General features: G+C 50.3%; 1 protein-coding gene across 3 annotated transcripts in view; it reads left to right on the top strand.

Annotated features, from left to right (window-relative positions):
- Window positions 1-4,185: 4,185 nt before the first annotated feature.
- EFCAB8 (EF-hand calcium binding domain 8) overlaps window positions 4,186-26,269 on the top strand; it is a 65,723-nt gene continuing 43,639 nt past the window's right edge. For 2 of the 3 annotated variants that reach the window (XM_053890347.1, XM_053890346.1), the window contains exons 1-8: window positions 4,186-7,068; window positions 9,394-9,547; window positions 16,590-16,708; window positions 17,407-17,510; window positions 19,852-19,987; window positions 22,686-22,791; window positions 23,010-23,094; window positions 23,634-23,758. In XM_053890347.1, coding sequence (XP_053746322.1) covers window positions 7,000-7,068; window positions 9,394-9,547; window positions 16,590-16,708; window positions 17,407-17,510; window positions 19,852-19,987; window positions 22,686-22,791; window positions 23,010-23,094; window positions 23,634-23,758 — 898 coding nt within the window. In that variant the 5' untranslated portion in view covers window positions 4,186-6,999. Of the gene's footprint in view, window positions 7,069-7,547; window positions 9,548-16,315; window positions 16,709-17,406; window positions 17,511-19,851; window positions 19,988-22,685; window positions 22,792-23,009; window positions 23,095-23,633; window positions 23,759-26,269 lie in introns of those variants that run through there. The other variant, XM_019458795.2, reaches the window with a different exon arrangement.

Raw genomic sequence — 26,269 nt, 5'->3', positions numbered from 1 at the left:
AGGCACAGTAAGAGATTAGCAACAACTAGTAATAGAACAGTTGGAAAAGTATGCTGTAATAAAAGTTAAAGGTACGTGGTCTCAGAGTATCTTTGTGTACCGTACTTACCCATCTGGTGACGATGTGAGATGATGAACTGCCCACGTGGTGAAATGAAGTCAGGGGGATGACGCAGGGGCTGTGACGTAGCATTAGGCTACTATTGACCTTCTGAGGGTATGTCAGGAGGAGGACGCAGTTGACTGTGGGTGGCAGGGGCTGCAGAGAGGGAACCGTGGATGAAGGGGGACTGCTGTGTGCCTGTCCCTGAATCGCCCTGTGTAATACAAGAATCTAAACAGCCCACACCCAGGACCTGCCATGGCTCATCCTAGTGGGCATGAGTTGCCTTCAGGTTCCTTTCCTCTGTCGCTGTCTTGGCAGTTGTTTTATCGTGTTCGTATTTGCATTTCTTGCATTGGGGCCCGTTGATAGATTTTGAAGTAGTTCTAGTGGTTTTAAGGTCTGTCACACCTCATGGTCGTTTGGATTTTAGCATTCTAAAGGTTTCTAACCCAATATCCGCCTTTTTTTTTTTTTTTTGTATTTTATGTTTTTCTACAAAATGATGTGAGAGTTAAAACGTATGATTATATATGAGTGCTGTTTTTAGTTTGAAATTTAAATCCTGCATGGTTGAATGGAATAAACTGTGTTTTTTACAGGTAACTCTAGGCTATCCCAGCTTGCTTCTGTGTGCACCTCCCTCCCTATTAATTTTAAAGGCTGAGAGAAGAAATAATGTCGAATGAAATAAAAATAATTAAAACAATTTTCCTAAGAATTTCTAATTCTGTGACTTAATATTCTCTCCCCCCCCCCTCCCCCAGTCTTTCAGGAGTGTTTTTCTTTTTTGGGGGAGGAGGTGGGTAAGTAGTTACTGAACCACATTGAGAATCTGCCTTTTTTCTTGCATCATGGTACTTTGAAGTCTCTGGCATTTGAACCTGAGTTTGGCACTGGTGTGGAGAGGAAGAGCATGGTTTTAAATGTCATTCGAGTGGGTAGAGTTGTTGACCTCAACTAAGGTGTGATCTTGAACTTGATACTAATCTTCAGGGTCCCCTCCAGTTCCAGCAGTCACTGACTTCCCTCTCATTTATTCACGTTTGAAAAGGAAAAGCCTCTCTCCTTGGATATCAGGTTGTATCTGAAAATTGTTGACAAATTATATAAAGCAGAGAAGAAAACAAGTTTTTGTTTGTTTTAAAGTCTGTCGAGGAATAATTGACACACATAATTAAGACACAGGTTTTGATGTCTTGAAGCTCTACAGTGGTAGAGCCGGAAGGACGGTGTTGATACCGCTACTCAGTGGAGCAGAGGTACCACCCCTGCAGTGGGTTCTTGCGTCCGTCACCACAGCCCTGGTGGCCCGGGAGTTGCTCCTTCCGGCAGCACCCTGGCATCTCTGCCGTAGGGAACCACCGTCTCCTTCGGATTGGCAGGGGATGCCCGAGCTAGTCTCAGGTAGCTTTTTCCAGAATTCGTTTTTGTGCAGAGATTGATCTAGAAGATTTTACTTCTAAACATCTTCCTTCCCATTTCTGTTTTTGGTTTTTTGGGTTTTGCTTTGTTTTGTTTGGTCTTTTGTTTTGTTTAAACTGAGTTACTGATGATCATATTTTTACTCTTTTTAGGTAGACGTTTTCTGAACTTTCTTTACCTAAAAAGAGAAATTCATCTTAGTATTTCTCCATTTTTCTCCTGTTTTTTCCCAGGGAAGGAGAAATATATTTATTATGACAAAATTTAGCATATTTTAGTCCCATATGGAAACATTGGTAAGTGCAGGAGCTACTGTGAGTAGAAATGGGACATTGGACTGGAAAATGAAAATTCCCCCCAAAATGAGTGGGAAGCAGTTAAATGTGGGGGCATTAGCCATGTTTTCTTTTTTTTCTTCAATAAATCCTTTTAGTTTATTAATATCTAGTTCAGTAAAACTCTGATTTTAAAGACCTCGTGCACCTTTTATGACCTTTCATTGAACCACTTTACTTTTGGTGTTCTCCGTTGTGACAAAATTGTGTTTCCATTATTGATGAAATGGGAGCAGACTTCTTGTCTGTTGGTGTTACCTTCGTGGTGTAGGTCTCGGGAGAAGGTCTTGTTTGGTGGTAAAGTAACATTTTGGTAACATCTCGGTAATGAAATGCGATTTAGCTGGCTATCTTTAAACCTGGAATCCATGTCCCTGAGTGGAATCTTCCCACGAGATCTACCTTTGGCCGAGTCACCCTGTTGTGTTGTGCCCTGGACCAAGATTGAACACTGCTGCATCTAGTCCAGGCCTCTCTCAGGCTGACTGAAGGACCCCCATCCACAATGCCCTTGTGGCCTTCCTCTTTCCAAAGCATTGGAGCTCATGCAGAGGACAGTGTAGAGAGCTGCTGTGCCTTCCAGTGTCCCAACTGTGGGGGTCAGTTAGCCTTTTGGTTTTGGTGAATCCTGCTTGATCATCAGGCTCCCTGGCGTTTTCCACAGTTTCTGTGACAGGTGGGCACTGTGCTGTGTATATGTCCTATGGGTCATTTTGTACTCATACTCGTCCTGGCTGTGTGTGCTGTAGCTCCTGTCATTGTTGTAAGTTCAACTTTGTCAATAAAAAGAATGTCTCACATTGGATGACAGATGGCTGTGTGGTATGGTTTGTGGGATGGAGTCTGATGTTCCATTTCGTGTTCTGTACATGGAATTGTCTCCTCTTCCTGGTTCTTTCTAAACGTGGCCAGCTGACTCTGGTGGAGTCAGGTGGAAGCCCTCGGAGTTCCACGATGACTTCATAGAGGAGCTACGTTGGACTCGGGGACAGCTGCCAAGATGTCTCAGTTGAAATGGAAGTCGAAAACCAATATACCTCTGTCAAAAATAGCCAGCAAGGTTACCTGGGGAGAACAAATTGGGTCAGGGTGAGTGAGGGTTTGGGACTGAAGTTGTCTCCCAAAGATCAGACACCTGGGCCCTAAGATGCATTTGCCAGCAACTGAAAGCTGAACAAGAGGGCATCTCCTAGCTGTTTCCAGGGCAGCTGTAACTGCTTTTGGCCTTAAGTCATCTGCCCCTATGATTTTTTTTTTTTTTTTTTTTTTTTTTTTTTTAGAGCATGAGCAGGGGAAAGGGACAGAGGGAGAGAGAGAGAATCCCAAACAGGCTCCATGCTCAATGTGGAGCCCGATGCAGGGCTTGATCCCACAACCCTGGGATCATGACCTAAGCAGAAATGAAGAGTCAGACACTCAACCCAACCGGCTGAGCTGCCCAGGTGCCTCTGCCCCTATGAATTAAAAACGAATTCAGCAAACCACTGTTTCTCTTCCCTTCCCTCCCCTAGTGGCTACTCCATCCTCTCTTCGTTTCCAGGTGTGTGCCGTGCCCCACCCCGCCACTTGCCCTAGAACAGGTAACTGTGAGGGTGTAGTTGTGGGGATGGCTTTTCCTGATCATAGCTGTTCTCTAATTCCAAATAGAAAATTCTCTATCTCGATTTTTCTTCCTCCAGTATTAGAGGACTAGTACTTCTCTCTGCTTCTTAGTCTTTCCCTTGACCTTTTCTCTTCGAGGTCTCTTGCCTTCAACCAGTGTTTTTCCCTTGTTTCCGTCCACAGACATACACAGAACAGTGTGTTTTGGTCAGACACATACTTTTCTCTTAATGAAACTTTTAGTAATTTGAAATCATTAAAAATATTTAAATAGTTAGAAGAATGGTATCAAGAACTCCCCCTTTGTCCAGACTGTGAACATTTTGCTTTATCATTGTATATGTTTGTTGAACATTTGAGAATAAATTACACTGTGCCCCTTATACTATACTCAAATGTGTAGTTCCTAAGAACAAGGACATTCTCTTTTGTAACCACAGTACAGTAGTCAAAAGCAGGAAACAACATTAACTTGGTCATTAAGAATATAGATAGTGTTCAAATTTCAAATGTTCACGTTTCACCAGTGGACCTATTCATGGCCCTTAGAGCCCCCCCAGCCCCCCAGCTCTAAATACTGGAATTCTCTGCCCAAAGTGCTTTGAATCTCATTCTTTGTGGGCCTGTTCCCCAGTGCATCACTTTTGAAGGCAGCCCCCTCGGTTTAAGGTAACCGTGGAGCAGTAGTGGTGAGGTGTGGCCTGCATGTGGGGCTGAGGTGTCCGTCCCACATGCCACCATGCAGAAGCCCCTTGTCAGGATGGGTTGGGCATGGTAGGTGCACAGAGGTCTTGGAGGCTGACTGTCTCTACACGGCCAAATTCTGGCACTTAGCTGAGGAGTTAAAGAATTCTAATTTTTTTTTTTTTTTTTAATTTAAATTTTAGTTAACATACAGTGCAATTTTGGTTTCAGGAGTAGAATTCAGTGATTCATCACTTACATACAACACCCCATGCTCATCATCACAACAAATGCTCTCCTTAATGCCCGTCATCCATCTAGCCCATCTCCCACCCACCTCCCTCTCAACCCATAGTTTGTTCTCTATCATTAAGAGTCTCTTGTGGTTTGTTTCCCTCTCTTATCTCCCCCTTCCCATATGTTGGTCTGTCTTGTTTCTTTAATTCCAGATATGAATGTTACCATACGGTATTTGTCTTTCTCTGATTGACTTATTTTACTTAGCATGATACATTCTAGCTCCATCCATGTCATTGCAAATGGTAAGATTTCATTCTTTTTGATGGCTGAGTAATATTCCATTGTATGTATATATGTATATCTATAAATATTTATACACACACACACATCTTTATTCATCAGTGAATGGACATTTGGGCTCTCTCCATAGTTTGGTTATTGTTGATAATGCTGCTATAAACATTAGGGTGCATGTATCTGTTTGAATCTGTATTTTTGTATCCTTTGGGTAAACACCTAATAGTACAATTGCTGGATTGTAGGGTAGTTCTATTTTTAGTTTCTTGAGGAAGAATTCTAAATTTGAACCAGGTTTGCCAGGTTGTTATGAAGGTAGTACAGTAACTTGATTTCTAAGCACTTAAAAAGACTTGCTATGTGGACCTATATTTGTTCTTTTGCCCTCGGTCCCATAACTGTTAAGGGTAGTTGTTTACAAATGTGTGTATATACATCAACACGTGTTCTTGTATGTGTAAATACATGCCTATTTGTCATTCTTTTATAAAAAGTGGCATTGTGTGTTCTGTTTTTTGCATCTTACTTATCAGTACCTCATGGAAATCCCTGCTGGTTGTCTGCCGAAGGCCAGATTCATCCTTGTGAGTACGTTGGGGATGTTCTGAGCGCAGGTGTATGGATTTACTCAGCCATGCCTCTTCCATAGCCATTCACCTTATTTTTTTGTCACTATCAAAAATGCTGCAGCAACCACTCCTACTCCACTCCAGTGGTCTTTCACAGATGAGTCACGTAAATCACTATCCAGCACTTGACCCACTCCACTGCAATAAATCCTAAAGATTGCTGTGAAATTTTTTGAATTAAAAATAGAGAAATGCATGATTTAGACTACAGAAATCGTCCATAACCCACCTGCCAGAGATAACCACCATTAAATTTGGAGTATATTTTTCCAGGCTCTCTTTCTGTGCATGTGCCAACATATGCATACCTAATATTCTTGACAGAAGTGGACTTCTAAATAACACTTGTGCAGCTTTTTTCCTCGGTGACCTTTAAATGGCCCTGTTCAGTGGCCTTGTCTTTTTCTTACCATCTTGGTCCCGTCTGTGGCATCCCTTCCTCCTGTCTTTTGTGTGTTTCCCCTCCTCTTTCTATCCCTTAAGTGTAGCCAATTCTCAGTTTCAGGCCTCATATCTCCAGGTATTTGTTTTTCATTTCTAATTGGACAACCCAACGTCATTGGCATGAAGCCACTTTCCCTACTTGCTTCCTTTCCTGGAAATGTTCCTGGCATTTCCCTCAGTTACCCTGGTTCTTGGCTTCCACATCTCCTTTCCTTTGGCTGTTATCTCTCCTTTGGTTTTTAAATCTGAGTTGTCGCCAACACAGTTCAGGTTGGGACTCTGTTGGCCAGTCTTCAATCTTCCCTCCACGTACGCTGATGAATTTCCACAATTGCCCCTCATCCTGCTCAGACTCCCCGGTGAAATACTGCAGGTTCTGCATTCTGCTTCCATTTTTCTTTTCTCTCTTCCCTCCCACTGTGCCTCCCTTCCCCTCAGCCCCCAGAGCCCTTTGTCAAGCCAGGCTGGCTCTTGAGCTGTGTCCCCTGAGCATGTCTGCGGCTTGACTCTTTCCTGGCCGTTCATTCCCCTGCCATCCTAAAGCGCTCTTCGAGTCTAGCTGGTGAGGCAGACTGACACTCTAATAATCCTAACAAAGTGCTCTCTCCCATCATACGTGGAGGAGCCACTGACCCTGTGGAAATATGCCCTTCATATTTTCGGAGCGGAACTCTGGACTGGACTGCACCCACACGCTTGTGTGAGCCCATGTTGCAGTGAGGAGAGTTCTGTCCATTCTCCCAAAGAAGTCCTGTCTCCAGGCACACTGGAGGGCAGATGGGGGGCGGGGGGTACATGCAGTGGCAAGCGGGGCCATCCTGATCCCTCCCTACCTCCAGAGCATGTTTGACCCTTTGGACAGATGTCCATCCCTGGAGCTTATCTTCCTGACATGTGAATTGTAGTTAGTCTACATGGTCTAACTGCAGGCCTCCCAAGCCCCTTCTCCCTCTGGAAAGTGTGGCCTGCTTTAGAAAGCCTCTGGCACTCACTTGGGAAACCGTAGAGCTTCAATAAGATGACTCATTCCCATCAGGGGAAAGAAAGCTTGCAGGCATAAGCTTGGGAACAGCTTCCTGCCGGAGAAGCTCCCGTGGGGAAAGGGATGCTCACCAAATGTGTGCTGGGGGTGTCTATGGGTACAGGGCAGCACCCTCCACCCTGGCCCTGACTCCTTTTCCACCCTCTTGTGACCTGGCTAGGTCAGCCCCCCACATGGTCTTACAAAGTTAAAGTGACCATGATTCCTTATTCTAGGTCAAAGCCAGTGTCTTCTGAGGACTTAAGAGAGAACTCTCAGTCTCAAAAGGTAAGAAGACCATCAGAGGTTGATAAAGGGGAGGGGTGTTCCAGAGCTGCCCAGACATTGCTCATCAGCACAGAGGTCTACCAGTTACCCATCTCGGCACCAGGATAGCAAACTCCGATATTCACAAGGCCATGTAGGTAACTTATCTGGCCACTGCTGCAGGCTTGTTTTCCCTTTTAAAAGGGTTGTATTGGCCAAATGCAACAGATCTGAGGCTACCAATTCAGTCTGTGTACGGACTATCCTTCCTTTTGTCCAGCCAAGTTGTGGCAATGGTGGAATAGGCTGTACAAATTACTATCAAGCCAGATAAGTATTTAGCATCTATTGTATGCTTGGGGCTGGGGAATAGGGAGATAATTAGTACGAATTAAGATTAAATTAAGATAAATAGGCCGTTGCCTTCAAAGAGCTCACTGTGAGACAGGAGTAATAACAGGAGCTGTCATTTCTACAGTTACAGTCTATGGTAACTACAGTTTGCCGAGCCTTCCAAGACATTTGGGGGCCGTTTAGATCTCACCACAGCCCTGCACGTTGGGCGCTGCAGATCCGTTTTGCTGATGAGAGGTGTGTGGCTCAGAGAAGTGATGTGATCTGCCTGAGATAAATTAGCTGGGAAGTGGAAAGTCAGGCAGAATTTGAACCCAGAGCTCTGGGACGCTACAGCCGTGTGTTTCCCATCACACCTTGCTGTCTGCATGGTCAGACAGACATGCAAAGCATCATGCATGCATGGCAGAGAGGAACAGTTTGGGAGCGTGGAGGTGGCAGTGATGAATGTCACCTGAAAGCTGTGGAAAAACTCCTTGGAAGAGGCGTCCTTTGAGCCAGGCTTTGAACAATGAGTAGGAGTTCATATCCAGGGGAGATGGTCTGCGTTGCATAGAGGGAACATGTGAGTAAAAGTAGATTGTTTGTTGTGTCTGGGGATGGTGGGGAGCAGTTGGTGTGCCTGGACCATGGTGTGTGCATCGCAACTAGAAAGACCGGTCAGGGCTGCGATGCAAAGGGCTTTGAATGGCACACTCAGCAGCGGGTGGTGGTGGTGGTTGCCTGGAAAGTGTCAGAGCCAGGAGTAAAGTCATAATCAGCTCTGCCTTCCAGAAAGATGACTGATGCCAGTGTTGGCAGGTGGATTGGAAAGGAAGGCCAAACTCTTGTCCCAGTTAGGGGACATCATTGTACTTGTCCCAGCACAAGACCAGTGTCTGGGATAAGCCAGGGATGTGGGGGAGGAGGACTTACGTGTAGGAGAAGAATCACAGTAAGAACGGGGGACAGTACGAACGTATAGGGGAAGGGACGAGCCAAAGATAGTGCTGAGATGTCTAATATAGGGCCTGCATGGCTGTAGGAGTCTTAACGAGCTCATTGGTTGGGCTCCACGAAAGCAGGTCTTTTACTCTGTTCGCTCGTGTATCCAGGTGCCTGGCACTCAACAAATGTGTGTAGACCATGAGGGAATGAATGGAATTACACAGGAGGATGAGCACGTTTGCTCGTTTGGTAGGGTTGGTGTAGGGAGAATGAGCCATCTAATTTACACCTTGTCTTTTGGCTTTTTGAACCAAACCAGGCTTCTTGAAAGCCCAAGACCCAAAACAGTGCATTTCAGTGAACAACAAACACTCAGTGGTTAATTGTCCACTCTTGGAGTCTTTTGCGGGAAACGGCCTTTGATGACCTAAGCCTTTTGTGACCTGAAGCATTGTGCTAGCTTGTCAAAATGAGTCCTGCAGAGAAGAGGCATTCATTGTTGAGGACTGAAGGGGTGGGATCAGCTATGTGGGGACTTGGGGAAGCAAGTGGGAGGAGGAAGCTGAAGGCCCCCCATCAGGGGTGTCTGCTAGAGCCCTGGTGTGCGTGCAGACGATCTGATCTGACCCTGACCCAGGCAGGTATCTGGGATGCTCAGGACCAAATCAGATTGGCTGCGGCAGATGCAGCTGGATTCCTCGAGGTCTTGAATTCTAAGCACTGAAGATTGAAACAATATAGTCACTGAACAGAAGCGTTACAAATTGGAGTCCTGGTATGAGTGAAGTGAGAGATCTGGCTCTGTCCGCTAACGCCGCCGAGCCTCAGTCATGGCATCTGCAAAACGGAAACAGTAGTGAACTCCCCAAAGTCAGGAGAGGCAATCTAGATCTTTCTTGGTCTTCTTAGGTCTAAAGTGGTTAGGATTTATTTGACAGCCTCTCTATAACCCTTCATACCCTGTCCTTCCCCAGAGTCTCTCTTTCAATATGATGTGCTTAGAAATGTTCAGCTCAGGAGATCAACCTTCTCAGTCCCTGGTTCTTGTAGTCATGTTTGTTCCAGGCACCCACCCCAGGTGGATTCCAGAAGAGCGAGGAGGTTCTTAGCTCCCCAGCGTCATCCATCACTCTTAGCCAACATGAGTCTCAACTGTTTACCCAGCTACCCATGGCCAAGATGGAGAAGATGTTTGAGGAGGATGTTGACTCAACCGGAGGTAAAGCCGCCTTGTGGACTCAGTCTCTGGTGTTTGCACAGGGTGGGACCCATACCTGGGTGTGCGGAGGGTTCAGATTTGACAAGCAGTTGTTGCATTCACTGTCTCCTTTAAAACCTTGTCTTTATGTAAGTATTATAAGCACATTGGAGGCTATTTCGTATCTAGAAAAAAAAAATACCCCCAATCCAAGCACCCAAGTGTAACCAACTGTCAGCATTTTGGTGTATTTTCTTCCAAACAGTTTCACATGTATGGTTTATTTTTTATTAACAGTATTCCCACAAACCGAGAGGTGTAAACCACGCATTTATTGTCTCACAGTTTCGGTGGGTCAGGAGTCTGGGCATGGCTTTGCTGGCTCCTCTGCTCACTAGCCTGGGGCTGTGGTATCATCTGGGGCTTGACGGGGAAAGGATCCGCTTCCCAGTTCACTCAGGTTGTTGGCAGGATTCAGTTCTTTGCAGCTGCAGAACCGAGGGCTTCTGTTTCTTCCTGGCTGTTGGCCGGCAACTGCTTTCAGCTCCTACAGCTGCCCTCTATTCCTGGCCATGTGGGACTCACCGAAATGGCAGATTTCAAGGCTCAGGGTAACCAGGGAGCTCACAACTCCAGCAAGATGTGTGCTACGGTCTTGTAAGTGTGCAGTCGTGTACACATGGCCCCGTACATCTGTCACCTCTGCCATATTCTGTTGGTTGGCAGCGAGTCACGGGTTCTGTCTTACTCGAGAGGATCACGGGAGGGCATGAACACCAGGAGGTGGGCGTCCTGGGGTCACCTTAAGTATCTCTGCCACAGATGGCTACGTGTGCTTTCACGTGTCTGTAATTATACCACGTATGTAACTTCAGACCCCTCTTTTTCTCTTAGTGTGTAACACCTTAAGGGCTTTTACATACTGCTGTGTCGTCTTCCAAACCATCATTACTAATGAATACACACGTTCTACTGGTGGACTAAGCCATTCCCCTATAGTTGGACATTTAGGTTTCATTGAATTTACATAACATTGTTAAGAACATCCTTTGTGCATCAAACTTTTTCTCTCTTTGGAGCTTCATTTTTCTCCTTGGGATGATATGCATCAAGGTCAATAATAGGAATACTTTTTTTTTTTTTTTTAAACATTTATTTATTTTTGAGACAGAGAGAGACAGAGCATGAATGGGGGAGGGTCAGAGAGAGGGAGACACAGAATTGAAACAGGCTCCGGGCTCTGAGCTGTCAGCACAGGGGCCCGATGCGGGGCTCAAACTCACGGACCGCGAGATCGTGACCTGAGCCAAAGTCGGCGCTCAACCGACTGAGCCACCCAGGCGCCCCGATAATAGGAATACTTAAGGGCATCTTTGTTCATATCCACTAGACTCTGAGTACCAACTCTGGGGGCATAGCTCCTTGCCCCATCAACTTGAGTTTTACAGCCATACCACGATGTGGGCGGGAAAGGGTAACAAACGCCCAGTGTACAAATGAACAAAAAGTGAGGGGCAGGGAGGGATGGTGAGTGTCTGCCCTGAAGATGACGTGGTTCCTCATTGGAGTTCTTTGGTGTCCGTGTTTGGCAGCTGGGAGTAGCCACCACTGTGCCTGGAGGACCCCGAGGGTGCCAACTTTGGTCACGATTTTTATTGTGTTTGTGTTTGTCTTGAGCAGGCAATATATCCATGCAGTTCACAAGTCAAAAGGTGCTTTTCCCATGATACCCTGGGCCCGGCCCTCAGCTGCCCAGTTCTGTTCCCTCAGTTGGTTACTGTTCTCGGTTTCCTGTGACCGGTGGAGGCACAGAAGTTCAGGTAGTCACTCCCCCGCTTTTTTATGCAGTGGCAGCCTATTGTCCATGCTGTTCTACGCCTTGCTTTTTTAAATTTCTGCTTTATTGAGCTATAGTTGACATAAATTTAATATATTTGAAGTGCACACCATGCTGATTCGATACCTGTATGTATTGAGAAAGGATCTCCCCAATTGTCTACTCCTGCTTTTTTTAAAAAAATAACTTTTATAAAGTTCCCCCTATTGCTTTTTACCTAATGTGTCTTGAAATCTTTTCATATCAATGTAAAAAGAACTTCTGCATAAACAAAACAAAACAAAAATGGCCATGTTTTAAATGGAGGAAAGGAAATTCACCTTTTGTTGATATAGAGTAAAAGAAAATAAGATCATTTTTCTCTTTCAAAAGTCTTTTAAAAAGGTGGATTATAAACAAGGGCTCCAAAGCCTTTCTTAGGAACCCTAACCATAAGTGACTGTGTCAGAGGGAAAAGGGGAGATACTGGGGTTCTTCTCTCTGTTCTGCAGGTTCCCTTTCGGGGCCTTAGTTTTTTTATTTGTTGATTGGAGGTCTTTGAGAAGGGTTGGTGGTTTGTTTATTTATTTATTTATTTATTTATTTTTAAGATTTTGTTTTTAAGTAATCTCCATACCCAATGTGGGGCTTGAACTCACAACCGTGAGACCAAGAGTTGCACACTCCATGGCTGAGCCAGCCAGGCGCCCTGAACGTCCATGGTTCTTAAGGGGGAGTCCCATGCATCTCCCAGGAGGTCTTCAGAGTGTCCATGTGCCCTTGACCCTCGCCTCTGGGGCCTGCCTGGGGGAGGCTGCAGGCTGCTGGGGGTGGGTGGGGATCGAGGGAGAGCCATTGAGCTGGCGGTCCTGCAGCCCCGAGCCTGTGAGCCGGTGTGGCACTGACCTTGCATACAGGTGCTCCTGGGGGGACATGGGTGGCACACAAGCTGAGTGTGCCTCCACTTTCGCCAACAGACATTTCATCAAGCACTGCCAGGCACGGTAAGAATTAGTGTTGAGGGGTCCTGGCTGGCTCAGTCAGTAGAGGGTGCAACTCTTGATCTTGGGTTGTGAGTTCAAGTCCCATGTTGGGTGTAGAGATTACTTTAAAAAATAAACTTTAAAAATGCGTTTTTTAAAAATTTTTTTAAAGTTTTTTTTAGAGAGAGCACATGTGGGTACACACGAGTGGGGGAGGGGCAGAGAGAGAGAGAGAGAGAGAGAGAGAGAGGGGGGGAGAGAGAGAGGGAGACAGAGGAACCAAAGTGGGCTCTGCACTGACAGCAGTGAGCCGAACACGAGGCTCAGACTCGTGAACTGTGAGATCATGACCTGAGCCGAAGCCAGACGTTCAACCGGCTGAGCCACCAGGCGCCCCTAAAAGAATACTTTAAAAAAAAGAATTAGTGTTGGTACAGAGCTACCTGGGTTACCAGGCCATCTGTCAGATTTGATTCAGTTGTCACGAAACCCTGTGACTTTCCTTATGACTTTACACAGGAGGGGCCAGACACTGATGACAGGCCCAAATGCAGTGGCCTGGGTGCCCTGACATGGAAACTGCTCCCGTGGGCACCCCACACTGAGTGTAGCACTTCAGATACCAAAGTAAGTGAAGGAAGTCCCTTTCCCAGGAGAGCCAGGGGGTATGACCGTGCAGTGCTCGTGCTTGGTGACCGTGTTCCAGGAACACAAGCGCTGTGGGGCACATACGTACTCCCCCCTGCACAGCAGAGGGAAGGCTAGAAGACATTTTCTTAAATATTTTAACTACAGCATTTATTTTTAAAAATGCTTATGAATATATATAAAAAAATAGAGGTAAACAGTTCATAATCCTGCCTCTTGGCATTATAAAAAAAGAAAGAGAAAGGTCAAGTGGGAGTTTCCCAGGAGATGGGGGGGAGGGCAGTTCTCAGCAGGGAACGGTGGAGGAGAGGTATAGGGGTGTTGCTGTGCTGGGGGGCAGTGAGGGGTGTCCTGGGGGCAAGGCTGGGAGGGAGGCGGCCACAGAGGACGTGGGTGCACTCAGGTCAGGAGGGGCCCTGAGCCCCAGCAGCGATCTGACGGGGAGGTGACACATCTGGAGCTGCTGGAGAAGGACAAGAGTCTCTGCCAGCGACTCGGAGGGACGTGGGAGGCAGGGGATTGGCTCCTCCCATGACCACCCTACAGAAGGTAGTGGACATTACGATGGAGGTGAGGGAAGGCTTTTGGTTTCACATCCTCCCAGCGCCATTATGTGTTCTTTGAGTAAACCCAGAGTGTCTCTGTGCCTCTGTGTCCTCACCTGCAAGATGGGGAGAATGTCAGTACCTACCCTCTAGGACCATGGGATTCTTGTGAGGATTCAGGATGGGGGGCGCTGCGTGCCCCCCTCGAGTCTCCAGCCCGGGTAACTAGCCGGAGGTGACGCCGTTTGCAAAGATGGCAAACGCAGGAAAGGCGAGAGTGTGTTGGGATAAAGATAATAAACTGGATTTTTTATTATTTTATTTATTTATTGAAATTCTTTTTTTAACATTTATTTTTGAGAGCAGAGATAGAGCACGAGTGGGGAGGGGCAGAGAGAGAGGGAGACACAGAATCCGAAGCAGGCTTCAGGCTCTGAGTTGTCCTCACAGAGCCTGAACTCATGAATCATGAGATCATGACCTGAGCCGAAGTTGGATGCTTAACTGACTCAGCCACCCAGGCGCCCCTAAACTGGATTTTAAACATGCTGAGTTGAACGGGTCAGGGGGACACTTGGGAAGAGAGGCAGAGACATGGGAGAGACATTCTCTCCTGAGATGCAGAGATGGGTGAATAGGTGAGGTCGCCGGAGAGCGTCAGAAAAGCAAGGGGACAGTGATGAGAAGAGTGGAGGCAGATGCCAAATGACAGGGCAGGGCAGACAGTGGAGCCTGGAGGAGACGAGAGTGACCAGTGGGGTCGCTGCTTGAAGGCAGGAGGCCCCTAAGGCAAGGAAGGGCCCCATCAGGTGTGCTCCAAGGTCACTGGTGGCTCAGGAGAGTGAGTGGGTACAAGTCAGGAAGTGGTGGATAGAGGGGCTGTCCAGTGCTGGGCGCTGGAGGGAACGTGCCAGTGGGGCACAGGTGTAAGTTGGGAGGGTGGGAGCGAGGGTGGACCCTCCCCCGTGGAAAGGTCCCAGGACCGCCCAGGTTGGGGAGAGTTGGCTGTCATAACACCCCCTCGTCTTCTGAGCTGGAAGGGGTGGCAAGGGGGAAGAGCTGGCTAAGGTTGGAGGCGCAGGGAAGGGCGGTGAGAGAGTTCACAGAGTGCAGTTCAGAAGTGAAATACATGCATCTTTACACTGAGGTGTAGTTTACTTGCCACAAAATGCACGGGTCTTAGGGTCCATCCAGCTCAAGGAGTCCTTCATGTGCATACATTCACGTAACTACCACCCAGATCAAGCTATGGAACATTTTCTGCCCCCCACAAAGTGTCCTGCCTGATTCTAGTGGTGACCCTCCTCCCCAGGGAAATGGTATTTTCACATGCAAGTTTTGACCGATTAATTAACCATGTAGCTTGAGGTGGGTGAGAGCTGTTTTTTAGAGGGGATAGGGGGCCCTGCCTGGACCCCACAGTGTACGTTTCCTTTCCAGAATATCTTTGTGTCTCAAAAAACTGTCTGGTAAACTGTTTATAAAAAGTGTATTAAAATAACTTGGTGGGGGGGCGCCTGGGTGGCTCAGTCAGTTGAGCATCTGACTTCAGCTCAGGTCATGATCTCATGGCTTGTGAGTTCAAGCCCTGTGTCGGGCTCTGTGCTGACAGCCCAGAGCCTGGAGCCTGCTTCTGATTCTGTCTCCCTCTCTCTCTGCTCCTCCCCTGTTCATTCTCTCTCTCTCTCAAAAATAAATAAACATTAAAGAAGAAATAAAAATAAAAAATAAAATAACTTGGTGGGGAACAATATATACGGCTTCTTAGACACCTGAGAGAGGGGCTGGCCCCTGTGGTGCTCTCAAGGGGCATTTGTTCACTCAACACTGCACAAAGGCTCTCTGGTCCCTGGCTCCCTCCCATGTGGAAGGCTCTGTGTTACGGACTGCCATCTGACGGATGCCCAATCCGCACACAGAAGGACCAGATTGCTGGGGTCAGCCTTGGGCACCACCCCGTGACCTTGGGCACCACCCCGTGACCTTGGGCACATGAGCTCACCACTACGTGCCACAGTTTCCTCACGAGCCCCTCTCATTAAATGGTCAGTGTGAATAAACACAGAGAAGCACCCAGTATCATCGCGTGCACATCCCAGGGTCAACAGCAACACCTGGGGAACAAGCATCTGCTGTTGGCCAAGCAGTCACAGAGGGCACAGGCTCCCCCTGCCCTCACAGAGCCCATGGCCTAGGGTGGTAACAAGGAAGGTCATGGCAGGGGAGGGACAGTGAAGTCGGGTAATGGGGGTGGGGGCCTCCCTAGATGGTACCCAGGAAGGCTTCCCTGTGGAGGGGACCAGATGGTATAAAGGCCTTGAGGTGGGAGTACACTAGGTGGTGTGAGAAATGGCCTGGGGACATTACGGTTGGAGACGAGAATGAAGGAGACAGCAGTGGGAGGTGAGGTCTGAGAGGAGCCAGAAAATGCACAGCCTTCATGCTCTGGCGAGGATTCCAGATACTTGTTGGGGACTTTAGAAGCACTTTTTATAGACTGTGACTATAAAAAAAAAAGAAAGAAAATCTAGGCAGTGATATTGGCCCATAGGCAGCCAGATTCCCTTATAGTCACAAAATCCAGCAGGGGGAGAACATTTTATCCCTCCCGTCTGCTCCCCTCCTCTCCCCATCTTGCCCTCCAGCCAAAGTTTGCGTTTTAACTGCCTTTAAAAGACTTCACCTCTCCCTCTGTGTATTTGAATTAACTTATGTTTCTTTGTTGCCATTATGAGTTTTTTTCTTTTCTTTTCTTTTCTTTTTTTTTTTGAGTTTTCATCTGTTTCCTTTGTCTCAGTGCCTGGCCCGTCTTACTTGTTCAGAACTGGGATCTGATCTTTTCTCACCGAGTGGTGCTGTGGGGCCATCACAGTGCTCTGGCGTGGAAGGTGTGTGGCCACTGTCTGTGGGCTGGCTGAATGCTGAACACGTGGGATGCAGAAGACAAGCCCGCAAACAGGATTCTCCGTGTGCCCTCCCTCAGCGCCCAGACACCCAGGACACCGCCGCGGCTGCTGACGGGGCCAGTGACTAGCTGTGCAGTGGATGATGTTCTTTCTTCTCTTTTGAAGCCCTGGGCATGAAGGCTTTCATTAAGGCCACGAAGAAGATTCTGAGCAATGTGTCGGATGAGATGCTGGAGGCGCTGTTTTTGAAGGTGGACACAAACTGTAATGGCTCCGTTACCTGGGTGAGGAAGGGGCCCCTGCTTCAGGAGTCGTGGCTTAACTGCTCTGTCATCCCTCCCCCTTGGCTTATGTGTACATTCTGGTTGGTTTTTGATCAAAATTTTTTATTTTTGTGTTTGTTTTTTCATTTCTCTTAATATCCTACAATAAATGTGTTTCCAGAATTCTCCGCTATCTACACAATTATCTTTCTTAATAACTCTCTCTTTCTTGTATAGTTTATGGTGTATGGTGGCCTACTTTGGCCTTCATGAGGCTGGTTAATAGATTCTAGAATTGCCCTAGTGACCTGGCTTCGGGGTCTTCCGTTGCTGTTAACTTCTTATATGAGCTGAGGCAATTCATCTCTACTGTTAGGAGCCTCAGTCTTATTATCCATAAAGTGGGGATGAATAAAGAGATTCAAACAGGATGCTGAACGTGGGGGTGATGCGGAGATACATTTAGCATTACAGGATCTCATTAAGGAGGGAGGTGCGGCTATGTACCTACTAATAGGCCCTTCACATGTCCCAGATTCCAGAACAGCTCAGTTGGCTTGGCTACTCTCCTTGGCCACCCTCGGGAAGCATCAACCAGAGCCCCTTGGAAGGGGCTGGTAAAGATGGGGGAGGAACCGGAAGCCGGGTGTGGGTTCCCGAAGCCCAGTGCACCGAGCGTTTGGCCAGCGCTGTCCTGCCTTCGTTTCTTCCCGAGGCAGCAGAAGTACGTGGATTACGTGATGCGTGAGTTCCAGAGAAAGGAGATGATGAGGACAAGCCAGTACCGCCTGCGCTTCCACCTCCCCATGAGGATCATCCCCCTGTAAGGAGTCTCTCCCCTGACCGAAGGGGTGTGTGTGAACAGGGTGGGGGCTGGCCCTGCTGTGAGTGCCCCTCCCTAGATCCCCGAGCCACTCTCTGTGGGACCACCAAGGGTCTGGCACTGGGCTCATTTCAGCCCCTCAACCCTGCAGGCGAGCCTGAGCATGAAGGTAGGTGATGTGTCCCCACTTTACAGACAAGGTAACAAAGGTTCAGAGAGGTCGAAGGACAGTGATGGGGTTGCTGTGTTCGGCCTTCCCTGTCCCTGCAGCATACGCTACTCCTCCTGCTTCCCCCCACCCTGCAGCCCAGTGGGTCAGGGCACAGATGGCTCACAGGGCAGGGAGTAAAAGCCATCATAGGAGACTGCTCCTGGAGGCCACACCAGGCCTCCAGAACGGGCCACTGGTCACTCCTGGAGCATGTGGCTCTGTCCATGCCTTGACTTCCTCGACCCTGCCTGCTTGCTCCTTCTGGCTCCTGTACACTGTGCCCTCTGGACCTTCACCTCATCTTTCTGTGCCATGGCCCTGTCTGCCCCCTCCCCTCTGAACTCCCCAAGAACGAGGAGCCCTCCAGTGGCTCTGGCCAATGGCCCAGGCCTCTTCCCGTAACCCACCTTGGGTTTGCACACCTCCTGCCTCGTGTCGGTGGCCAGGGCCAGGGATCTGGGTCCTGTGGTCCAACGCTTGGTGATATGCATTTGTGGCCTGCTTAGGAGGGGCTGTGGTCCTCAGGGGACTGCCCCCGGAGCAGGTCGTGGGGAAGACCATGAACCAGAGGCAGTCTCTGCCCTGGAGCACCTGGAGATTCAGAAGGATGGTAATGAAAACCACGAACGGGCAACTAAAAAAATTTTGGTCAAAATGTAATTGAGGAAGAGTCAGCAAATATGAATAATGAAGGATTTTATAACCATATGTTTTGACCTAAAACTTTGCTAGAGACAGCCAAACCTTCAAGGATCTTTGTTTCCTTGGGGCATTTAGATTCCCAAGGTGCTTAAAGGGCCAGAACCAAAAACGTCAAGAAGTCTGTCCCTATTTTCCCCTATTTATTTGTTCCCAGAGAGTATTTCCAGCTTGACAGAGAAAACAGCCAAATCACATTTAGTTATTTTCATGAAAAAGTCACCTTAAAAGTTGGCTCCCCTTTCCTCAGCCTGGACCAAGCTTACCAAACGCCCGTCTCCTGGGTGCTGGCCTCGTGGGATAACGCCTCCCGAGGGCTCCCCTCCCTTCTCATGGCTCTCACCTGTTGCATCTACCCCTGAGTCTCGTGGGCCTGATGCCAGAGGTGGCACTGGGAGTGATGGAGGGCAGACTGGGCAGAGCTGGGGGCTGCGGGTGGGAGAGAAAAGAGCCATGTCCAGACACACCATTGCCCTCTCTTCTGCTGAGAATGTTTTGAGGTAGAATTTCAGTGTGGGTTCGCCTTCAGCCACAGGTCACACGGTGTCCACAGCAACCTTTTTGGAAAGACTCTGGCCGGAGTAGGGATCGAGGTGCCTACGTTCTAGTTGAAGCTCTGCCCATAGCGAGGACATAACTCCAGGAAAATGCTTATCCCTGGGTCCCTGTGAGGTGAGGTGACATTTCCTGCCCTGCTGGGGCCTGGAGGCATGGGAGCACCAGGAGTGTGTGCTGAGCCACGTCCAGAAGTCAAAATGGCGGTGCCCTTTAGTAGCCAGACAGCCAGCTTAGCCAACTTGGGGCAGGACAGAAGGCATTGGAAGGCATGACTGTAGCTTGCTGGGAAGGCTTCATGGTGGCTACCTGAGTCCCGGCCTGCCGCAGGAGCTGTTTGCTGTGCTCAGCACATGGCCTTGGAGATGAGGATTTGGGTATGTGGGGCTCTATTGGATATGTTGTCCCCTCATCCACTTCTATCTCATGCTTGGCTTATATTCCCTTCTCTACCCTGAGATGCCGAAAACTGTTATTTTGAAGGTTTCAGTCACAATCCCCCCTCCACTCACCACCCGTAGACTCTTTTTCTTATAAAGGAAGGTTTGCAAAAGACCTCTGTTCTCTGCCTTCTGACCCCATCCCATCACGAGGAAGCCAGCTGGTTGTTTGAAAGGAGAGCCCACTGCTTGTGGAGCCCTATCTCATACCAGCGGCCTACTTGGGTCATTTTCTTTCAGCCATGGCTGATAATGGTAGAAGCCCGCCCAGCAGAGCCCCACCTCTGGAGGAGCCAGCTTGAGTTTCTTGGTGGTGTGTGTGTGTGTGTGTGTGTGTGTGTGTGTGTGTGTGTGTGTGTCTTGCTTTGCCCTTCCCCCTCTGTGCTTTTCATTCTGTTTTTGTTTGGGTCCTTCTCTGTCCTGTCACCTTCCACAGGAACCATGGATGTGAGATTGTGAAGGTGCAGATTTTAATCCAGCAGTTCAAGAAGATTGGGCATCTCCTGACTGTCACCAAGGACGGGATCTTGCAGATCTGGTCTGAGACCTTCTCGCTGATTAACTCCTTTAGGGTGAGGGGGACCCACATGTGGAGCACACACAGGGTGGTCGGAGAGCCTTTGCCTTTGTACCCCAATAATGAAGGTGACCTGGGCCCAGAGTGGGCTCATTTGGGGGTTCACAGTCTAAGCAGCCTGCACGTGGAGTCACTGCTCCTGGGGCCAGGCTCTGCTTCACGTGGGACTGCGACCCTCGCATTTCTCTTCTGTAAGCAGGACTGCATCTGGATGTCCATTCGACTTGGATGTCCAACAGACAGACACCTCACACCCAGTCTGTCCAAATAGAATGTCACTGTAGCTCTCCCTGGCCACCAGGCTTACTTCTCCTGTGCTTCATCTCAGTGAATGGTGTTGCTATCTACCAAGGTTCCCGTGTTAGCAGTCAGCTACCTTTCCTTTCCCTGTCATGTCCCCTCTGTCACCAAGTGTTACTGACTCAAATCCTTTACCTGGACCAGGCAGGAAATCGCAGTGGTTGTGTGGGCTCTGGAGTCCAACTTAGAACCTGACTGTACCACCTTCCAGCTCTGTGACCGTGGACACTTCGTAGATAGCTCCCTGTGCCTCAGTTTCCTCATCTGCCAAGTGGGGTCACAGTTACCCCCTCAGGCTGCTGCTCACACAGCAAGTGCCGACAAATACAAGCTGACCTCGTCATTGTCTGTGCTGTCAGCTCCTGGCCGAGGGCAGCGAGTGAGAAAACACTCAGGAAAGCTGGCTGTGTACTTAGTGTTGCCAGGCCAGTCCAGAATCCTCTAGCAAATGAGGAAGGCGCAGCTCTCCCGAGAAGAAAGGCTTACTGAGAACGTTGCCGGCAGCATGAAGGCTTTCCTAAGCCCGTGAAAGAGCAGAGTGTTTCACAGGTGCCTCAGGGGTCATCCCTTGGGGCTGGAGGGTTCCGGAGACAGCTGAGGTCTGTGGAGGTCAAGTGACTCTTGAATACTGGGTAGCTCAGGACCAGGGGTGACTCACACCCGAGTTCCTGAGGCTGGGGTTTCTGGCACCTTCCACCCTTTTTCTCTGTGTGTTTATTTTGTTGTGTGTGAGAGGGCACATTATAGCCTGAGCTCCTGGTTGTGGCTGCTACTCGGTCACCTCAGCATCCTTCAGAGGCCAAGTCTGGGAGGGATGAGGAGGGCAGAGGGAGGCTCCCCGGAAGGCCCAGCATTCCTCTTTGAGGGGCTGCTCGGGAAAGTAGATGTTGGCAAGACTGATCCACTAAGCACCATCTGTGAAACCCACTGCATGCCATCCATGGTCATGTAGATGGAAAGCCCTGGAGTTTGGGGTGGGAGGGGGGGCTGGGCTTTACTTCCCAGCTGTTCGACTTTGGGCAAGTCACTGGAACTCCCTAGGGCTCGGGGTTTCTCGAAGGAACGTGGAGGTGATGGGCTTTCCATCTGTTGCGTGTGGGTTAGAGGCCCCAGGGGCCTGGCCCCCTGTCCTCACTGCCCAGCCGCCAGCAGGGACCTCTCTGCTCTTGGTGTCTCTGAGTTGTGATGGAACAGTCCACTTCTTGCCCCTGCCTTCGCCATCCCTTCTGCACAGCCACCTAGAGGAGCTGCCTTAATTCTCCGCCCTCCCTTCTGTTTCAGTCTGTACTGCTGTCTGCTTTCTCCAGTCCAGAGTTTGTGGCTTTCTTACAGGGAGTAAACTACAAATGCCTTAGCTGACCACCCCTAACTCATCTCTCATCCTCCCTGACCCTGAGCCTGTCAGGCCGGCCTCCTCTTTTCTCTGGACTCCAAAGCCCCTTTCTGCGGACATGACTTTGTGTGTGGTGTCCCGTACCTCGAGGGCCCGCTCGAATTCCGTCTGCCTGAGTGTTACGTGAGGCTGGCACCTCACAGCCCGGCTGGGTGATTTCTTGTCAATAAGCCACTTGAGCCGGGGGACATCTGCAGATGGTAAACAAAGTGCAGACAGAACAAACAAGCAACAACTAATACCATGTCACATGTTCGTTATATCTCAATAAAACTGGGGTGGGGGACAGAGCCAGACCTGCAGAGGGGCAGTCAGTGGAAAGTCATTCTCCCACACCCGAATTCTCTCCTGGAGGCAACCGCTGTGACCAGTTTTGGGGCACTCTTCGCGGTTAGCCTGTACATGCACCCTCCGCACCCCTTTCTTTTTAAATATACGCATGGTAACACATGATAGTGCTCCTTTCCACCTTGCCTTTTCATTTGCTAATAGATCCTGGACACTCTTCTGTATGGCGTGTGCACAGTCCCCTTCTTTGTAATGTCTGGGTGGTGTCCTGTGGTGTGGATTTGTATCCGCTCTCCTTTTCAAGTGGTCTGTGGCCTGTTGCTATCACAGCGGTGTGGCGGGGCCTGCCCTCACACACGCTTCTCTGTGAGTACGTGTGAACACATCTGCAGATGTGTCCTGGAAATAGATCCCGGGATCACGAGTCATGCACAGTTAAAACTCTGAGGAAGCTTGTCAAGTGGCTCTAGAAAGGGGTTGTGAGGATGGGTGTTCTTTAAGCCCATTTCGCAGATGTGGAAACAGAGGCTCGGGCTAGGGAACTTGTCCAAGGCCCTATCAGTAGCTGGTAGGAGTGCTGGGCTCCAAACCAGCTCTGCCGCCCCCTCCAGGGCCTCGGGTGGCGGGAGAGGGTTCACGGGACCCTGCGCCTTGGTGCGCTCTGCCAGGCAAGCCTCCCCAGCTCGGTCGCCTCTGCTCTTCCCCTGGCCAGCTTAACCAGATCCAGCAGCCCCACCACCAGCAGATGTGGGTCATCGACATGGTCTGTCTCCACAACATGAACCTGATAGCGATTGCATCTACCGACCAGAAGATAGGTGAGTCCCTGACGGCGCCCCAGGCCTGCCGTCAGCCGTTGGAAGGCGTGCATCTGCGCTTGGGGACCTGTCACCGGGCCAACTGTGGGCGTGGGTTAGAGCCCTCTGGGGGTGCTGTGGCTGGTAAGCAGAGGCTGCGCGTCGTCCCCAGAGGCCCCCGAGGCCTGGGACGTGGGCCTGGGCTCCATGCATGCCCTCCCCCTCTGTCTCTCCCCCAGAGTTCTTTGATATCAGCAACCACAACTGTGCCCGGGCCTTCACCTTCACTGATCTGGACAGTTGTGTCCTGACCATAGACTACTGGTGAGTCTCGGGGGGAGACAGGTGCAGTCTTGGCAGGATCCGCATCACTCAGTGCGGTTGGGACTCCCAGAAAGCCTCTCTGGAAACAGCCCTGGAACGATTCCCACCCTGTGTGCCTGTGTCCTCCTCGCCAAGCTGCCCCGCCTTGGGGGTTACTCAGTAGTCTGCCCCTCTTCCTCCCACTGCCCGACCAAGTCAGCCATCGAACCCCGGCAGGGGCTTGTCCCGCCATGACTGAGGGCTCTGGGAATGCCGTGGTCCATCCGCAGGATGGTGAACTGGTAACAAGCAGCTGGAGGACCAGGGATTCGTTTGTTTTAGCATTCAAAAAAAATTACTGATTTCTTTTGGCCCCAGTTCACCGGTGATCCGGGTCTGGGCGGCTGGGCCCATGTTTGTCAGCCATTGAGGGCAAAGCTGGCAAGTCGTGTGGGAACTGCCCCTCGCTCCCAGGTGCAGGGAGGCTGATGGGGGCCGGGAAGGTGGAGGCTTGCAGCCCTGCGCCCAGCCCCGCCTCTTCTGTCTCCACCTTCCCTCAGGTCTGACTGTCACAGAGGTGTGTTCTGCTATGGGGACACCAAAGGCAATGTCATTGTCTTCACCTCCAGCAATGTGACCCACGGGCTGTTCAACCCCCGAATCCTCCCCAGGACCTCCAAATGGGGTAGCTAAGATGCTGGGGAATGTGCGGGTGGGGAGATGGCCCTTCCTCCCAGCTCAGGAGCCTCTGGCTACTTCAGCTCAGCTGAGGAGTACACCTGTAGGCTCAGCTCAGAGTGGCCCGTGGGACGTGGGGTGAGGAGGTGACCGCAAGAGCCAGAGGGGGCTGAGAAGCGGGGCAATCTCTCTGAAGGTGGGAGGTTGCACAGGTGAAGGTGGAGGGGAGAGGCTTCCGGACCCACCTCATCCCAGCAAGGACCAACCTGTGCCAGCTGTGTGACCCTGTGGAAGTCACTCACCCCTCCCGGGTCTTGGGATGCCAGCACTAACTTTCTCCAAGGTCGTGAGGAGGGTTCTGCTCTCAGCTGGGAGCCGCCTTTGGTGGGGGGGTGGGGGTGGGGCAGGAGGGCTGCCCTGGAGGTGGGCTCAGTGGGGCCTGGGGGAAAGCCTGGCTCAGCATGGCCATAAACCTGAATAAGCACAGTGACACTTACTGTGCATTTGCGTGCCGAGTAGTTTGGGCACATCGCCTCCTATGGCCCTCCCCCTGCCCATGGCCAGCAGGGAGCTGCTGCTGTTACAGCCCATGAAGAGAGGAGGAATGGAGGTTCGGGGGGTGAAGGACTTGTGTAGGCCCCACAGGGTAAGTGTCCCGAAGCAGGCAGTCTGCCCGAGTCTGCACCTTAACCCCTTGCTGGGCTATACCCTAAACTCACTAAACACTGAAGGACGCTGTTCAGGGCTGTTCTGCCAGGGGCACTAGGGCCCAAGGCTCTGGGGCCTGGGACTATCAGGGACGCGCCTGAACTGGACCCTGTCCAGGATCAAGCCCTCGCTCGGTGCATGGTGTCAGGCCTCCAGTCTGCTTCATATCCATCTAGAGGAGGCCCCGGGCCACCGGGGGCACCAGCCCATGGGGACACTGACTCCCCTTCCATCCAGGACACCAGAGCAGTCCCTAGGGCTTCCAGTCAGAGTTTCTGAGCCGGACGCCCTGCAAGGGCTCCCCGGCCTTGGTGACCCACTCCCCCCACTGGCCGGATGGAAGATAGATCCCGCCCTGGATACAGCAGTGGGCTGGCACCCTCCTATATCCTTGCCTCATCAGCCTCTGCTCCTGGTGCCTGCCCTGCCCGGCCGTGGTCACATTGTGGCACCCTGGGAAATGGCGTGGGAGGTTGTGGTAGTCGTGGAGCTGTGCTAAATGGGAGATCAGAGTGGGTACGGATGAAGCTGGAGTGTAGGATAGGAGTCCTTCCATGCCACACGCTGCCTGAAGGCTGGGGAGGAACATGAAGGTGGGCTCACCCGTGTGTTGACTTGGGAGGAGTTGGACAGACCAGCTCTGTGTGAGCTGGAACCAGTTGCTTGACCTCTCTGTACCTCAGTTCCCTTTAAAACAGGGATGAGCATACTCAATTCATGGCTTTCCTATAAGGTGGGAGGAGGGCATATGGGGTGAGGTGCACAGTAAGGACAGGGCTACTCCCTCCCCTGACCTCCTGGGGCTCTCCCAGCCTCGTGGTCGAGGCAGACACTAGAAGTGAGGCCCCTGGCTAAGCTTCCGCCTTCCCGTGCCTGCCCCACTTCTGCAACACTCCACCCCTTGGGACTTCCTTTTCAAGCTTCCTCCTGCCCTTGCAAGATGGGGCTGGTGACTCTGCAGCATAAAATGCTTGGCATAAGCCGCCAGGTCCCCTTCTCTCCCAGAAACCTGGGAGTTTCTCTCAGACTTGAGCCCAGATTGTCCCAGTCTTTGGGACCCACCTCCTTAAAGCCTGCTCTACAGGGAGACCCGTGCTTGTCCCATCACTGCTAGCCCCATCTGCCTGCACCCGGGGCCTTTCCTTGGAGGCTCCCAGGCCGCCGGCTGGCTGTGGGAGGTTGCGGGGGTGCCAGGAGACCCTGAACGCCGCCATGAGGGCCAGGCTGTGCTCAGTGTGATCGCTCCAGGCACACTTGCTGGGTGCCCCCCTTGGAACTTGTGTTTGCAAGACAAGGCGGGGCATGTAGTTTGAAGCATGATGGTAGACTTCCAAATGATCCTTTTCAGAATGAATAGAGCCTGGGGTCTCAATTTGTTCTCCACTCCAGCAGACTTGGAGCTCCCTAAATGAGAATCACCTTGGGGGCCGCCTGCTGCGGCTCAGTCGGTTGAACGTCCGACTCTTGATTTCGGCTCAGGTCATGATCTCACAGTTCAGTTCGTGAGATTGGGCCCGCATCAGGTAGCATGGAGCCTGCTTGGGATTCTCCCCTTCCCTCTCTCTCTGCCCCTCCCTCACTTGCGCATTCTCTCTCTCTTTCAAAATAAACAAACTTTAAAACATAAATGAATATATAAAAACTAAAAAAAAAAAAAGAGAGAATCACCTCATTTAGATTGCAGCATGTGGGGAGAGGGAGAAGGCCCGAGATGTGGGGCCAGCTCTGTGAGCCCTGGCATAGGGCTCTGGGCAACAGTGTCTACCTGCCTGTGTCTGTGTTCTGTGTCAAGTTCATCCCACTGAACTCA

Source organism: Panthera pardus, unplaced genomic scaffold (assembly GCF_024362965.1).
Source record: "Panthera pardus isolate Hobbes unplaced genomic scaffold, ASM2436296v1 HiC_scaffold_25, whole genome shotgun sequence".
Lineage (NCBI taxonomy): Eukaryota > Metazoa > Chordata > Mammalia > Carnivora > Felidae > Panthera > Panthera pardus.
Note: the sequence above shows the minus strand (reverse complement) of the source record. Positions and strands in the feature narration are given on the sequence as shown.